Source organism: Apium graveolens, chromosome 10 (genome assembly GCF_009905375.1).
Source record: "Apium graveolens cultivar Ventura chromosome 10, ASM990537v1, whole genome shotgun sequence".
In the NCBI taxonomy this organism is placed as follows: domain Eukaryota; kingdom Viridiplantae; phylum Streptophyta; class Magnoliopsida; order Apiales; family Apiaceae; genus Apium; species Apium graveolens.
Window position 1 is genome coordinate 52,629,539 of NC_133656.1, and position 16,801 is coordinate 52,646,339.

General features: G+C 34.0%; 1 protein-coding gene and 1 long non-coding RNA gene across 4 annotated transcripts; one reads left to right on the forward strand and one right to left on the reverse strand.

Annotated features, from left to right (window-relative positions):
* Window positions 1–9,307: 9,307 nt before the first annotated feature.
* On the forward strand, window positions 9,308–12,934 carry LOC141692304 (uncharacterized). Of its 2 annotated transcripts, XR_012562797.1 has the most exons (3): window positions 9,308–9,580; window positions 10,667–10,794; window positions 12,628–12,934. It is a non-coding gene; the product is annotated as an uncharacterized LOC141692304 (long non-coding RNA). The 2 variants fall into 2 exon arrangements; XR_012562796.1 differs by lacking the exon at window positions 12,628–12,934 and having other exon boundaries at window positions 10,667–10,927.
* A 38-nt stretch (window positions 12,935–12,972) lies between these two features.
* Window positions 12,973–16,190, reverse strand: LOC141692303 (uncharacterized). 2 transcript variants are annotated; one of them, XM_074497077.1, is made up of 9 exons: window positions 15,941–16,190; window positions 14,958–15,315; window positions 14,756–14,789; window positions 14,425–14,652; window positions 14,211–14,300; window positions 13,946–14,011; window positions 13,762–13,853; window positions 13,621–13,668; window positions 12,973–13,395 (listed from the first exon to the last, which is right to left on the reverse strand). In XM_074497077.1, exons 1-9 carry the CDS (start codon window positions 16,050–16,052, stop codon window positions 13,278–13,280), a joined length of 1,146 nt encoding a protein of 381 aa, XP_074353178.1. In that variant the 5' UTR covers window positions 16,053–16,190; the 3' UTR covers window positions 12,973–13,277. The 2 variants fall into 2 exon arrangements, with proteins under 2 accessions (XP_074353178.1, XP_074353179.1); XM_074497078.1 differs by having other exon boundaries at window positions 15,898–16,083.
* Between the last annotated feature and the right edge of the window lie 611 nt (window positions 16,191–16,801).

Consider the following 16,801-nt stretch of genomic DNA (forward strand, 5'->3'; position numbering starts at 1 on the left):
ACAAAAACAAAAGCAGAGCTGCAAATATTTCATCTATCATCTGCAAATTCAAGATCAACAATTTCTAGTTATTAAAGTTAAATCCAAACAACTAAAAATCATTCTCTTGTTCTTGTGTAACTATCTAGGGGATCAAAATCCCTAGAACTTAATCTCAAATTGCGTTTAGCATTTGAATCTTTTTATTGCAAAAATAGAAAAAGTTCATGTCGAATTTATTCTAGATTTGTGATAATTAATTTGAGATTAAACCCTTGTAATCGATACCGTTGTTGTAACACCTTTCAAGTTTAATAATATTTTTATTTAACTTGAATTTTGTTTCAATTTTTTATTCCGCACTAAATTCGATTATTCGGTATTGTTTGTATTCAACCCCCCCTTCTACAAACACATTGGGACCTAACAATTGGTATCAGAGCCTTCTGATTAACGAACAAATCAAGATCCTAGACTTTTGTGATTTTTCAACTCCTTGAATTTTTATTTATTCAAAAATTCATAATGACTTCACAAAAAGTTGGAACCATTAAAATTCCACTATTTGATAAAGAAAATTATATCATGTGGAAGAAGAAGATGCTCTTATTTTTACAAGTTGCAAATCCCAAATATCTGAACTTGTTAAAGAAGGGTCCAAAAACTCTGATGGTTATTGAACCAGAGGTGATAGTAAATGATGTTGTGATTACCAAAGCTAGAACCTATCCAAAAGAGCCTGAGGATTTTTCTCCTGCTGAAAAAGAAGAAGCCTCCTTGGATGCCAGCCTTTAGTTAATTTTAGTTGATTCCCTCGATCCCTTGATGAACAGACATGTGATGAACTGTAAAAATTCCAAACACATCTGGGAAACTATTGAGGTGATTAATGAAGGTACAGAGGAAGTTAGGGAGAACAAGTTGGAGATCCTAACCTCTGAGTATGAACATTTTAAATCCAATCCAGGAGAAGGAATTAGTGAAGTGTTTGAGAGGTACAATGCATTGATCAACAACCTGAACATAAATGGAAAATATTATTCAATCAGGGAGGTCAACAAATAGTTCCTTTTAACACTGCCAACTCATCTTGAACATAGAATCACTGCCATAAGAGAAGCTAGAGATCTGAGTGAGATTTCTTTGGATAGACTTTATGGTGTGTTAAAAACCTATGAGTTGGAGTAGATTCAGCAGAAGGAAGTCTACGGGAAAGATAGAATGGTCAGCACATCTACTGCTCTTGTAGCTGAAGGTCAACAACAACAACAATCTCAACAGTCGGAGAGAATGGTACAGTTTTCCAAGGCTGAGGAAAATGTGTTAGTAGCAGAATATGATCCTCCTACTACAAATCAATCCAGTGATGATTTTTATTCCTTGGAAGATCTGGAGCAATTGGAAAATGAGTCAATGGCCCAGATTGTCAAGAGATTCTCCAATGTCAAATTCATGAGAAATCCCAAGTTCAAGTACAAGTCCAACTACAACAGATTCCAGACAGGTGGATCTTCATCCTCTAACACCAGTAGTGGTGGATACAAAATAGGGATGGTTGATCGGAGCACCATTAGATGCTATAACTGCAATGAGTTGGGACACTTTGCCATAGAATGCAGGAAGCCAAAGCAAGTAAGGAAGAACTCTTATGATTCAAATCAGAAGAGTAACTCTGAAAGGGATTACCTGGCAAAGGGAAGAATTTGGGATGATACTGATAGTGAAGATGAAGAAGATGAGAATCTTGCTCTTATGGCTATTGATGGAAAAGCTTCATCGTCAAGAAAAGAGGTAAAATTTACTGATGCTGAATTAGTTTATCATCTAGGAATTTCCTTAGATTGTGCTCGTCGTGATAATGAACTGTTAAGTCAGCAGATCAAAGACCTTGAGAAAGAGGTCAATGAATTAAGACTTGTGCGCATTAATCAAGACAAGTTAAAAGAACAAGTATCTTTTCTAGAGAATAGAGTTAACTGTTATAGACAACTCAAAACTATTCTCAAAGACAAGATCACCGGTCTTGAGACTAAGGTTAGAGTCTACCTCAATTCTTGTTCGAAGGCTAAAGAGTTCTACAGTAAGGAAGCTGTTAACCAAACATCTGGAATAGGTTATGATTACAATGCTGCTATTGGAGAATTAGGCATAAACTTCCCTCCTCATGTCTGTGCTAAAGGTAGGGAAGTACCACATGTGCTTAAGGGTGTTGATGAACCCCTCTATAAAAGATCAATTGTTGGACCATTTGATACGACCTCCTCTATTATTCAAGAAGAAATGCGTGCTGAAGATCTTGCTAATGAGAAGGTTGTTTCCAAGTCAAGTGTGTCGAAAGTTCCAGTCAAAGTTGTGAAAGCAACTGAGACTAACTCAGACACACATGAGTTGGATAATAAAACTACCATGTCTACCATGCATAATTTGCCTATTATTAATCCCTCTCATAAAGCATGTGGTGTTGCTAATTGTATGTCTTGTGCTTTTAATTTGATGTATGTTTATTTTAATGGTAAGCATGTTTCTAGTGATAAGACTACTCCTCGTCAACATGTGAATAATAGGAAGCATGATAGGTCTAAGACTGCTAGTCCTTTAAATGCTAGAAAGGAGACATTTGTGCCTAAGCCTAAACATAAATTTGTTAAGGCTGTTTACAAGGTCAAATGTTCAGCCATTGAGAAAGTTGAGACCATTAAAATTAAAAATGTTGTTTTGCCTGACAAAGGACAATTCTACAAGTATGCCGGGCCCAACCAAGTTTGGGTTCTGAAGAAGGTCTAATCCATTTGTAGTGCAGGGCATTAAACAGGTGGAACCGGTAGTGTGGATTCTTGACAGTGGATCATCAAAGACATATGACCGGAGATAGAGCCCTGCTATCAAATGTGGTTGATAAAGCTGGCCCACTGGTTACCTTTGGAGATAACAACAAAGGTTTAACTGAGGGATATGGTTCTTTGCAAGCTGGGAATGTTATCATTGTAAATGTGTATATTGTGCTAGGTTATTATCAGGAAGCAGTATCTAACATATAGCACCAGTGACGAGACTTGAGAATATTACGACATATCAGGCACCTGATGCACATTACACTTGGAATTGAACTCTAGTAAGATGTGTACAAGTGTACTCCTGGTTGGTGAGTCAAAAGAGAAAGTCAGTGCACCACAGTTCATGGACTTTGCAGCTGCATATCTATTGGACTATGCAATCTTTTCTTCACAATCTCACTTCAGGTTGGTATGAACTAGTGTACTACTCAAGCAATCATCAAGGACATGGTATGACATTCTAACTGAAGTTTTAATTTAATATGAACTAGTAGAGTCGTCATATTAATAACCCTCTTATCACTAGGCACAATCATATTATTTTATATGTGCAGTGATATATTGATAATGTTATCATTGAACTCAAACTTCTTTCAACATTAGTAATTTCCTATTTCATTAAAATCTTTTGAAATCACTATTGTACATCATTTCTCTCAAAAAGATTAAATGTATAATTTTCATTCATTATATATCTTAAGTACATTTTATCTCTCTATTGCCATATGTTCTGTGATACATGTTCAGTCTCCAATGGCTTTCTTTCATTGACAGTCATGAGGTTGAAAACCCACAACATCTATCCCAGACTGTAAAGACAAACACAAAAACAGAACCAACCAACACTCTCTTACCACTAAAATAAAGTATGAATGAGCGTGAGGGAGATAGTGCCTTAGTGCACCACATAAGGAAGGTTCTGTAGTCAACCCAGCAGCTCTTTCTCTTACAAAGATGAGTAGTATTTAAACTGAGACAACTGCTAGCCCCCATACATCTTCTCAAAAAGATGTAATGGCTGAAAAGGCTCAAAAACAGTTACTAGATTCATTCTCTCAAAAGGGTGTGTCTATTGTAATTTGCCTGTCGGCCAGGGTATCCGATGTAGTGTCACCACCTCAAACATAAACAATTCTTGATGCACAAGGAAAGGTTACACACACAAAGGATGAGTTGACGGAAACAAGAGTTTCGACCATTTTAAGGTCAGATTCGATTGTTCAAGGTTCTTTAATGGACCAATTGCCTTTACAGGTGTTAGGAGAGGATACTGATCCAAAAGCCATATGTCAGTGGTCAGTGTCTACCTCCCCAGGCTTAAATCCCCTGGATGCATCTGCGGATAGTGGATCTGACATAGGTGCAGATCGGCAACTTGTTGACAATGATTCAGATATTACCTGATGAGTCACAAGGAAATGTCTTCACAGACATTAGAAGGGAACTTTAATCCTTATGCTAAATTCTTTGGATCATTGTTTACCTTCCCATAATTCAAATCTGGAACCCTAAAAGGGAAACTAGCAGCTTGTAGATTATGACTTAGATTCATCTGACGAGCTTAACAAGGATGGGGATTTACGAACTCCCATTGCACCACCTGTGACCTCCTTAAGGATGGCTAAGGTGATTTTCCTTGCAGGTATAGCTGAATGTTGGAGCTATGAGAGGAGTGATACACTCTTGAGAATGAGTGTAAACACGAGTGGAGAGAAGAGTGAAATACATGTGAGGTACACTAAACAGAATCACACACTCACAGTGAGGAAGAAAGAGAAACTACTTGTTATTTCTTTTTAAACCAAGTGAAATATGAGAACTCCTTCAGACAACGGCACACATTCCTTCTCTAAGGGGGAGATAAAAGCTTAAGTAATAGTTTGGAGGATTCCTCAACTAAGGGGGAGAAATAGCAGGGAGGAAGAAAAAGATCCTACATATGTACACTACACCACACCATTGTTGTTTGTAACTACGAATCCTATTGTACGGGAGAGGTGGTAAACACAAGGTGATTTTCTAGTAAGGGAAGAAGTTGTTTTCCAAAAGGGGAGTACCATTGGTTTTTATCTGCGGATCCTATTGTACGGGAGATGTGGTAAACGAAGGTGATCTTCTTTAATCAGTTGATCCTCATAGGGGGAGAAGCAAGAGAGATATTTGCTTCTCAACAGGAAATGTGGTTGTACAAAAGAAGATGAAACTACTTGAAGATATGTTCAGTCTAGAGGAACATCTATTTGGAATCTGGAAAATGTTAAATGTTATCCAGAACTTTTCTGCTATTTACTTTGCATTTCTCTTTATATCTTTTTATTATTTGTTAGTTGAGTTATCCTCTAGGTATTTGTTGTTATTGTCTAACAAACAAATAGGGGGAGATTGTAAGGCATATGTCATAGCCTATTTGTATATTCGAGGATTTAACTCAACTCAAATAAGAATGTAATAAGTAAATAGTGGATCTACCGTCAAAGAGATCTCACAAAGTAACATCTGTCAAAGGATTCAGAAACAAGGTTCATCTACAGACTTGAGAAATTACTTCACTGGAAGATGTTCAAGAAATTGATCAAGCCTCAGTGATACAAATCAAGATTGTGGATTTAATCAAGTGACAGAGATCTCGTCAGGGTATCAGAGAATTAAAAGGATTTAATCTGAAGAAAATCAAAGTGTCAAAGTCAAGACATGAAGAAACGTCACGGAAGTTAGTCACTCATGAACCAGACAGTACATCGAGTGTCAACATTGAAGTGGTGGAATTGATTCATAATTCTCAGTGATTTTCAGAAGATTTTCAGAAGAGTGGTTGCTGCTCAAGATTAGTATTAATTCTCTATTAATTAATTAAGTCATATAATTTAATTAAGAAAATAAATTATATCTGCAAAGATTAATTTATTGATTAATTGAATTAATTGATTAATTAATTCTGAAATAATATTAAGAATTTTCAGAATTTTAATTGGATTAAAATCAATTTTAATTCAGCAAGACAATTGAAATTGAACTAGAATGACAATCTGGATTGTCATACCGATTGTCATGCCAATTCATTTCAATTGTCTCACCGAAAGTTCTACTGGAAGGAGATAGTCTTGTTAGTTCAATCAGATTGTCATGCTAGTATAACAGATAGTCATACCAATTGTCTTCCTAGTACAAGTGATTGTCATGCCGATTGTCATGCCAGTTCATTTCAGTTTTGTTGATTAAAACTTAAAGACAAAAGCAGCAGACAATTATCAACACAACAGAAGTCAACCAACCAAGAACAAAAACAAAAGCAGAGCTGCAAATATTTCATCCATCATCTGCAAATTCAAGATCAACAATTTCTAGTTATTAAAGTTAAATCCAAACAACTAGAAATCATTCTCTTGTTCTTGTGTAACTATCTAGCGGATCAAAATCCCTAGAACTTAATCTCAAATTGTGTTTAGCATTTGAATCTTTTTATTGCATAAATAGAAAAAGTTCATGTCGAATTTATTCTAGATTTGTGATAATTAATTTGAGATTAATCCCTTGTAATCGATACTGTTGTTGTAACACATTTCAAGTTTAATAATATTTTTATTTAACTTGAATTTTGTTTCAATTTTTTATTCCGCACTAAATTCGATTATTCGTTATCGTTTGTATTCAACCCCCCTTCTACAAAAACATTGGGACCTAACAAAGTCAAATGTCAAGAAGTCACAGATCAAGAAATATCGAGAAGTATATCGAGAAGTCAATTTGGCTTGTAAAAAAGTCACTTTACTTGTAGAGAAGTCACTTTACTTGTACATAAGTCAATTTGGCCTATAGAGAAGTGGAGATGTCGACAAGTCATTTTGGCATGTGGAGAAGTGAAAATATCGACAAGTCATTCACACATGTAGTGAAGTGGAGATATCAACAAGTAAAAACACATGTATATAAGTGGAGATATCGACAAGTCAAAACACATTTAAAGAAGTGGAGATATTGATAAGTCATTTACACATGTAGAGAAGTGGAGATATCGACAAGTCAAAACACATGTAGAGAAGAGGAGATATCGACAAGCCATTCTACATCGCGATATAAACATCTCTAGACACCTTGATGATCTCGATAACAGCTTCAATTACAGAATGTGTTTATCCTGAAGATTCAAAATTATCTGTCAACAGACCGTTTTATCATTAAAATGGAAAGTCTATATATAAATGCAGCTTGAAGAGTGTAAAATCAAGGGCCAAAATGAATTGGATAAAAGAGTGTAGCAGAACTGGAAGATTGTATGCAGATTTGCAGCACTTAAAATAGAAATAGACAAAAGGACTTTAGAAAATATGTTAGTCTATTTTACTGCAGTTTCTGTAAACTGTGCATGTTGATCTATAAAACATGTCACGGGTCCTTAGTTCCAGAAGTAACCAAACAGTCTAGATTTTCTTGTATTCTCACACAAAGTTGAAGCAAAGTTCTAAAATATCAAGATATTAGATTTATAGCACAACCTATTTGATTTTAAATATAAAGATCAAGTGAGTTTTGAAAATTATTTTTCTATCTTTTTTTACAGTCAATTAATTATCACTACAAAGTATTTAGCATGTGAAGTTCAAGTAAGCCAAACACGTAACTTGATTTATTGAAGACACTCAAAAAGTTTTTAAGGAATAAAAATCAAGAAATACACATTCATCCCCACCTCTGTGTGCATTTCATACCTAACATGAATATTAATTTACTAATAAGAAATGCTATTAAGTAATATGAGTGAATAGTGTATTTTAATTGTACAATTACAATTATTTAATTAACCTATGTAACTGGAACAATGCTTTGAGTTCCCTAATATTTTTCCATACAAAACTACTCGTGAAATATAGACAATCTACAACACTTAACTTTGTTGCACTGTGATACAAAGTACTTAAACAACTTGAAAAATATAGACATTTTAACTTACATAGATCCAGTGTTCCAGAAATCGGCATATTAGCCGATAAATCAACTAAAATATTGGCTAGAATCAAGTATCCGAAATAATTCTCCTAAATCGCTGCACTATACGTATCATTGAAATCGATCAAAATTTGGGCTAAGAATAAAAAAAAAGTCGGGTCAACTATTATACATACAAAATATTTCACAAACACAACCAGTTCTTCCAGCTTGATAGTTTATGGTGTGATTTAGAGAGAAATTAGAAAGAGGAAAAGATAAAAAGATAAAACTTTTAGACAGTGAACCCTAAACTTTCGATTGAAAATATGAAGACGAATGGAAAATGAAGGGAAGGGACGAAAAGGTTGAAGGGGAGGAGAAAGATCATGTAAATCTAATATTATATAGGACGAACCAGACTTTTTAAAATCCGGACTTTTATCTAGGACGAACCGGATTTTGAAGAAAAAAGGATTCCCATTTAATACCCGCTGATCGGGCCTGGCTTTTTTCCAGATCGGACTTTTCGGATTTTTTTTCCCGTATCGAATCGGATTTCGGGCTTCGACTTTTTGAACATCTCCATATCTCATCAAAGTTAGGTGAGTACTCCCTTTGTTCCACCTATTTCTTTACATTTTATTTTCTGTACTTGACACATATTTTAAGGCTATTATAAAGTATAGTTCCATAATTTTTTTTGTATAAAGATATAAACAATATATTTTTATTTAGAATAAAAAAAATTAAAATAATTTAAGAACTATAATTTATAAGAGTATTCTAATGCATGCCGAGCCCCCGTCCTCTGCAAAGAGCGTGGAGGGACGGAGGGAGTACATACCTAGTCGTATCAATATTTCATTTTGAATGAAATAATCGGACCACCCATATCCTCCTCTAGGGGTGTACACGGATCGGGTTGGGCGGGTTGGGAGAATTTAGAAACCCAACCCAATTAGTTCGGGTTTTCAAAATTTCAAACCAACCCAAACCGTTTAAATTTGTAACCCAAACCAATTTGTATTGTTCGGTTTGGTTCGGTTTGGATCGGTTTGATCGGTTTATTAAATATACAAAATTAATATAAAAAATTATAATAAAACATAAGGTTTCAAAGTTTAAAACACTTGAAAATAGTTCAAAACAATATTACAATCCTCCATATTAAATAGTCTTAAGCATCTAATTTTCGACATCAAAAGTACTAATAATATTGCTTACGCTTTAAATATTGGAATGAATCATAAATGCAAAAAATATAACACTAATCAAACATCTATTGTTGTTACGAAATGAACTATGAACACGGAGGTTATAAGTTACATTTAGAGTTAGAGATATATGGATCTATGTAAATGGCCTAAACATAATTTTGGATTAACTTATTAGCATGTACATATATATTTTAATCGGGTTGGGTTGGATTGGTTTAAAATTATCGAAAACCATATCCAAACCAATTAAATCGGGTTGACATTTTTTCAACCCAACTATATATCGGGTTGAAAAAAATCGGTTTGGTTCGGCCGAAATAGGGTCGGTTCGGTTTGGATTGGTCGGGTTGGCCAAACCATGTACACCCCTATCCTCCTCTATAATGTTATCTCACTCCCATCTCCCATATATCTTCATCTGTTTCTTTTTTACTACTGGCTCCCCTTCCTTCTTGCAAGAAAATATTCTCAAAGTCATACTCCTAACTCCAAACACACATCTCCACTTATAACCCAAAATTCGCAACATACACACACAAATTACTTTATAAGAGGGCTTCCCCGCCAAGATAGACAGACCCTTAAAACAACACACGTACAATAACAAGAGGGAAGGGATCGAAGGTCTTTTGCTCTGTTACTTTGTAGTATTTGTTTGTGTTATATTTATCTCAGTTTGAACAAAAAATTATAATCCGATCTTTTGACAATTTTTACTCATGTTAGTTATTCAATTTAAGTGAATATGATTTTTCTGAAATTACAATTTGCAGGTCATCGATTCAATTGCTCGTAAAAGTACATTTAATTTCTAATGCACTTAATAATAGTCAAATACACACCATTTCACAGTTAACATGACATAATAAATTTGGCCAATATTAGTTGGTTGTAGATTTAAGTTATGGATCGTTGAGTTATCCCTCTGATTTGTTTGTTCTTTGATTTTTAATTCGGAGGGTGAGAGGGAGGTGCAGAGAGTTTGATCGAAAAATTATTGCGATTCATTTTTGAAAAACGGAGGAGGCGAAGTGATAGATCGGGGAGTGTTTATTGTAAATCGGTGAAGAAAGTAAGGTTTGGTGATTGTGGAATTTTGGCGGGACCATCACTGGATGGCGGACGCCTTGGTGGTGCTAATAGGGTCAGTTAGGGGCGTAAGGTCGAAGGAACGAAGATGATGAGAGGTAGAAGATTAGAGAAGATGTGTATTTTAGGACTCATGGATGAAATGGACTTGTCGAATTTTTGCCCTGACCACTGCAGGTGGTGGTAGATGGTGTCAGGGGTAGGTGAGGTGGTGAAGAAAATTAGGGTGAGGTAGTGAAGAAAATTATGGAATGTCCGACCGAATATTTTAATTATTACCTTAATTAAAGCCTTTTATTGTACCAATTATGGGCGTCCTTTTGTTAGGGCATATATTTTGTTCTTTCAGAGGGCTTGTTGTACCCTTTTAAAGGGCTTGTTTGTGTCATTTTGTTGACTAATTTGTGCCATTTTGTTGCTTGTTTGTATACTTTATTTAGATTATATTATATTTTAGTTTGTCCTTAGGGTCTAACTAAAGATTTTCTTAGTTCAGACCTTATTTTATTATTATTTTAATGACTTATTATATGTACATTCATCTTTTTCTAATAAATTATTATCGGATATAATTTTCTTTTATTATTGTTGATATATTTTTTTTATTTGTTCTTATTTCAGGATGATCATAGCATTTTTAATGTGTATCCATTGCTCAAACTAAAGGACAATCATTTAGTGAAGGAGTTCGAAGTGCGACACAAATTAGCTACAAAATATGATAAAATGGGGGATTTCTTGCAACTAACGTAAGACACTAGTTTTATTAATTTTGTACATTTGTATTAAATATACTTTATAGAGTGCACTCTTTTTCCTTCATGAGTTTTGTATCCATATTAACTTTTGATAGGTTTTAACGAGACTTTTTTTGATAGGTAATTTTTTCAAATATTAAGATTTTATTATATAAACCCTTCCGCGGAAATCTGTGCAAGACCTTCGGTTAGATGATAAGTTTTGTGATTGTAAGATATGCTCTTAATATATTTCGGACACATTGTTCTCGTAAAAAGAGATTATAATGTAGAACTATTTTTTTCTTTTTCCCTAATTCATAATGTCTGCCTAATATGGGTAAGAGGGTCGGCCGGCCCTTATAATTTTTTCTTTGATTTTTATCCATATATATAAAATTTATATCTTTAAAATGAACTCTTTGATATTTATTTTCATAATAATAAATTTCAAATCAGAAACAAAAACAATAATTGATCCCCTTTTTTGACAATAATAATTTTTTTAATTTGATATTCGGAAAAAATGTTAAAATTAGTTGTATTCCATATAATGTTAGTGAAGGTGAAATGTGGTGTATAAAAATGAGGTTTCAGGTCCGTATAACTATTAATTGTTATTTTTTTAAGAAATTAGTGATCTCATTGATTTTGAAGCCGATACGCCTCCGGCGTCTGCGAATTCCTTCTATGATTCAGCACGAGAAACCAGTACAAATATAACCTTCATGTCCAATTGATTCTTCTTCAAGTAGGGTTCTCTGCTTGGTTACAGACCCCAGCAAGTGCTGCTACTTACAATATCCACTGCTATATTATAAGTTATTGTTGATCAATAATTAAATTCAATTACATTGTAATATCCTGTAATTTTTAAAATTAGATTAATAATTGAATAATAGAATAAAAAGGATTAAAATGGGATAAAGATTAGGATTTAAAATTGAATTAGAATAACGGGCCTAAAATTTGGATCAATTCTAATATGGATAACTTGTAGGTTAAGAAAGAGGGTTTTGTATCCTTAAAAATATATTCTATTCGTCTTCCTCGTTTTAATCATTAAAATTTATAGGCCTTTATTCATAAAATTCAGTAGTCTTGTAAAATTCGTAGAAAATTCATCGTAAGTCGGAATTTAGTGATCCTGGACTTTTCGGAGAGGTCTTTTCGTTATCTTCAACTTTCATGTTTCGTGTTTCTCAAGATAACATCGTTTAGAGGGTCAAAAAGAGTAATTTCAGATCCATAAGTACTTTTTGACTTACTTTTATTTTCGGAAAAGTTTTGATACTCTGATTTTCGAATTTCGTATAAGATATAAGAATTATGTTTCGAACTGTATAAGAAATAAGATACGAGAATCTTTTGAAACCCAGTCTCTACGTTTTCGAACCCGTTCGTAATTTACGCTATAGTTCCGGAACTAGCCTTAGATACCCTTAGTAGGCGCACGAGTGTGCAACTTTAGATATCTATTAAGGGCGTGCAATTATTGAACTTTAGATACCGACCACTGGCAAAGTGTGGTATAAAGAATAAGAATAAGATGCCGGCTACTGGTAAAGTGTGGTCGTAAATCAAGACTGTGGTATTTATTAGAATTATCGTTTTGTTCTGTTTTACTTTGTTCTGATCTGTTATAAAATCTACTCTGTTCTGTTTTAAATTCTGAATTTTAAAATATAAAATTTTGGGTTGAATCTACTTTACAAATTGTTTTGCAAAATTATTACTGTTTTGAGAAAAAAAAAACGTTTTATTAAAACCCCATTGTTTTTTCGTTAAAGAGTTAGTCAATTTGTACTTGCTGAATTTTGTAGCTCATCCCTTTGAATATTTCAGGTTTCGTCTAAGATTTCGAGTTGGATAACAATGGAGTTTCGAGGACTTAGAATGAATTTTGGACTTCCGCTTTTAGCTGCGCTTTCAAAATAGTACTTTTGTAATAAAATTTTGGATTTAGAATTATTAGTCCGGAAGTGCGGGCTGTTACATACATTGAACCAGTCGGTGATGAATGTTGAAAAAGCTATGCAATATAAGTATTATTCTTGGTGATGTTTTTTTACCTTACTGGGATTTTATTAGAAAGGTGAATACGGAGTGAGTGAGTAGTCTTTCATTTTACGTCCCTATCTTTTGGCTAAGCTTTCTTGTTACACAAATTAAACTGTTTAATGTGAAGAATATTTCTTAATTGTCATTTCAATATCACAATAGCTTAAATACACACTACATACCAATAAATGTTTCCAGCTCGATAGGAATTGGATATATATGTATATATATATATATATATAATTCCACCAACAAAACAAATTGATTTACTTTTTGTCGTGTAATAGTGTAACATATATAGCACACCTGTGTATTCTTATGTTCATGTATCGGGAGGTTCCTCTGATTTTACTTGACAAAAGTTATGCGTCTAGAGCTACGATGTATCTGCCTTTCTTAAGAAAAAATCACCACCTGACTGTATTTGATCCAAATCAAATGCTACTTCGGTATGATTGAGGAAATAGTCTCAAATATGTTACGTGTTTCAGCTTCATTATCAGAGCAAATATGCCATAACACAGTATCTGTAACAGCGCCACCGATGAGTACCTGAAATTTCTCATTTTCACAAAATTAGATCAGCATATTTGTACTAGTTAAAATTAAAAAAAAAAAAAAAAAAAAAATCCTCCTGAAAATTATATCTCATTAAGTTTCAGAGGGAAAAACGAAAGAATTGATCAATGGTGTAAAATAAAATGAACAACTTCCTTTTTCTATAACAGAACACGAAACTAAAATATATAGCAAGCTCTGGACTAAAATATTGCATACCAGAGCGGAGAAAATGAATCTGACAGGTCAAGAAATGGATACGGCCACCTGTTTTAAGCAGAAAGAAAATGATGAATTGTTAATAAGAGTGACTAGAAAGAAACATCTAATCAATACGCAGACATAGAAAGAGCATGTTACCAGGTTGATTTGAGTGAATGTAAAATCCACTGGAAAATAACATATGCAGTTGTCCACAAGAACAAATATGAAATCCGAAACCATGGAAAACGCTGCAATTGAATGTACACAGCTTTAAGTGGAATATGAAACAAGCAGCTCCAAGCTGATTTAGCTAGAGGTACCATTAACACCTGAAGCTTACCATACAATTTAGCGCAACCTCGCCAACCAGAAATACAGCATTAATGGAATGCATATTTATTACCAGCTGCAATTTCAAAACATATATTCTTAGTACTAATTACATGCTATAATCTACTCTGATACCAGGTCTAAGTTTTTTGGCCAAGGGAGATACTATGTGTAATAACCTATCTCCCCTCCCCTAAATAAGTGAGAAGACTGCTACCCTAGTGACATCAATTCGGTATTATCGGTACTTTGATTAAATCAGCTAGAACACTTACAAAATTCAGTTTGTAATCTTTAATGGCAAGAAGTGGTACAATTATGAACCAAAAAATGGTGTCTGTAAGCATCACTGCACCTGCACTCATCTGTTTTTGGATTAAGAAATTTCTTAGAGAAATTAAATAAGACCTCAATTACATAATATTTGCAGAATCATATTAAAATTGAAATTTTCTTAGTTTCAGATTTGATAATCAGTGTATTTTTTACCTGGAAAATGACTTGAAAAACATACCCCCAAAAACCTGCAATTTGCCTATCATTACCACCTACAGTTTTTTGGAAGTTTCTTGAAGAGCTGGACATGTTAGGATATGCTGCAGATAAAGAAGCACCGTGGATGCCTTGCTCAGCATCTCCGTCAAAGTTATACGTTCCATCACCACCAACCTTGTTGTCATATTTGTAACATCCATGCATGGAGATCAGAGCTCCAAGCTACAGTTTAAATGCAGTTTATGCCCATGAACACGAGCAGAAATGATGCATCATGTTAAATAATTTTTATGTAATTGCTAAACAAATGAAGTGTTGAACATACCCCAAAGTATAAGGTAATCAGTGTAAACGTCCACCTGTCGAGTTCATGATATATTTAGTAGAACTCAAGAGATAATTGCATTTCCACAAGGTGCTGAACTAAAATGAGTCCAGAAATCTTTAACATTACATGAAATGGAAGCACATAGAGCAACAAGCTTAATATGCTTTTTTATACTTTACAAGTTAAAGGGACAACTTACTGGGTATAGTAGTCAAATATGCTGCCTCCATCAACTGCAACATTTAGAGCCAGCATTATCAAAAGCACAATAAAAACAACTAATCGATATCCGAGAAGCCAAGCTGGATGAATTTCTCGAAGACTAGGCTTCCAAAGCTCATCCTCATATACCACTCCAGCAGGTTCTTCCTCTTCTCCTGTTTCTCTTCTTCTATTTCTCAAATTCTTAGGCCCTTCATACTTCAAAATGATGTAAAATGTTAAAACCAAGGACGATAGAACCCAAATTGCACAAATCAGGACTCTCCAATTCAGCCAGTAGCCCGGAGTAGTTGTATTCGCTGTTACAACAGGCTGCCAGGAACTTTTTGATGATCCTGTTATGAATTCCATGCTTTTAATTGCCTCTGTTGTACTAAGTTGGTTTAATTTCAACACCACCTCAAAATCGCAAACTTGCAGAGATAATATTACACAACTTTTCGACACTAATCCCTATACTTGAAACTATAGCCTAATGATGTGAAGGTATTTGTACTCTCCTATATAGAAGTGAACATAAGAAGATATACAATGAGAACAAATAAATCAAAATTTGATAATAGGCTTGGGAAATAATAATATGAAAGGTGAAGCTCAAAATATATGTTCACCCATGCATATAGGCCTCATGATCGAAAATCGAAAACCCATGAAGAACTGAGGGTAAATTAAAAATTCATTATACAGAAGACCAAACAATCCCAAACTTTACATAACCATTTGCAATATGGAAACAACAAACATTCATATGCATTTGACCCTCATTGATGGCTGAAAACCTGAACTAGATTCCAAACTTTAGAAGAGTATTTGCATAGAAAGATACAAATTTACATAAATGAAATATGAACATATAAAATTAGAGAACAAAGGAGGGCTAGTTGTTAATTGTGGGTAAAGCAAAGCATGATACTTACTTACAGGGAAAAGATGGTGATGTTTTGTAAGAAGATGCTTTACCTCTTTGTACATGTAGAAAACAAATACAATGAGAGGGATAGTGTGTGGGGGTTGTGTGTGTTAATTTGAGGCTTTGAGCATAAGCTTCTTTATTTTTTCCTCCTATCCACATGAGATGTTAGAAGAATAACTGTATGTAGCATTCTCAAGAGTCAAGTCAGAATCCGATATTCCTATTAATTAACACTTGTCTTTCAGCAGCAAGGAAGGATAAAGCTTTTACATATTCACTTTTTGTACTGGAGTTTCATTTCATCAAAATTAATATCAACAATCTCGTATCAAGTACAGTGGAATAATTCCTCCAGTTTATAAGTTCAAGTACTACTACTTAATGTATATGATAATCTTGTGCAATACATAAGTTGATTTCAGATTCGGAAGCGAGATTTGACCCAGATATTCTGAATGTATTTGTCATGATTTAAGTTATCAGTTATCATTGTTTCTAAGTTAATAGCTTAACAGTATTTTGCTTGCAATTTGCAAGCTTAAGATTTTAGGACTCCCGAAATTATTTTACAAAACCGGAACATCAGAAGCTATGGTCCTCCTCCTCCATTTCTTCCTGTATACATAGTTGGAATACGCAGAGCATTGTACTAAACGACATATTAAGACTAGGTATAATTCAATAACATACAGTAAAATGAGGAGTAGTATGGAATAAGTAACATCTAAAGAATATCGGAACCTCTGCTTTAGCTTATAGTTATTATACTTCTCCGGTACGAAATATACAAAACTTGGGAATCTTTTAAATGGTTTTTTGATATGTATCACACCGTCGGTGTGCAATATATAATTGTTTGTAAAAGTATACAAGTATTTAAAATAATTGGGCCATATAAATTAGACAGG

Bases quoted from the DNA above. Each gene is read 5' to 3' on its own strand.
- LOC141692303 (XM_074497077.1), bottom strand. From the start codon at position 16,052: ATGTGGATAGGAGGAAAAAATAAAGAAGCTTATGCTCAAAGCCTCAAA. The intron at 14,790-14,957 runs GTAAGTTGTCCC...TGAACTCGACAG, and splicing joins ATATTTGACTACTATACCCA to GTGGACGTTTACACTGATTA. The intron at 13,396-13,620 runs GTATGCAATATT...GAGAAATTTCAG, and splicing joins GATTCATTTTCTCCGCTCTG to GTACTCATCGGTGGCGCTGT.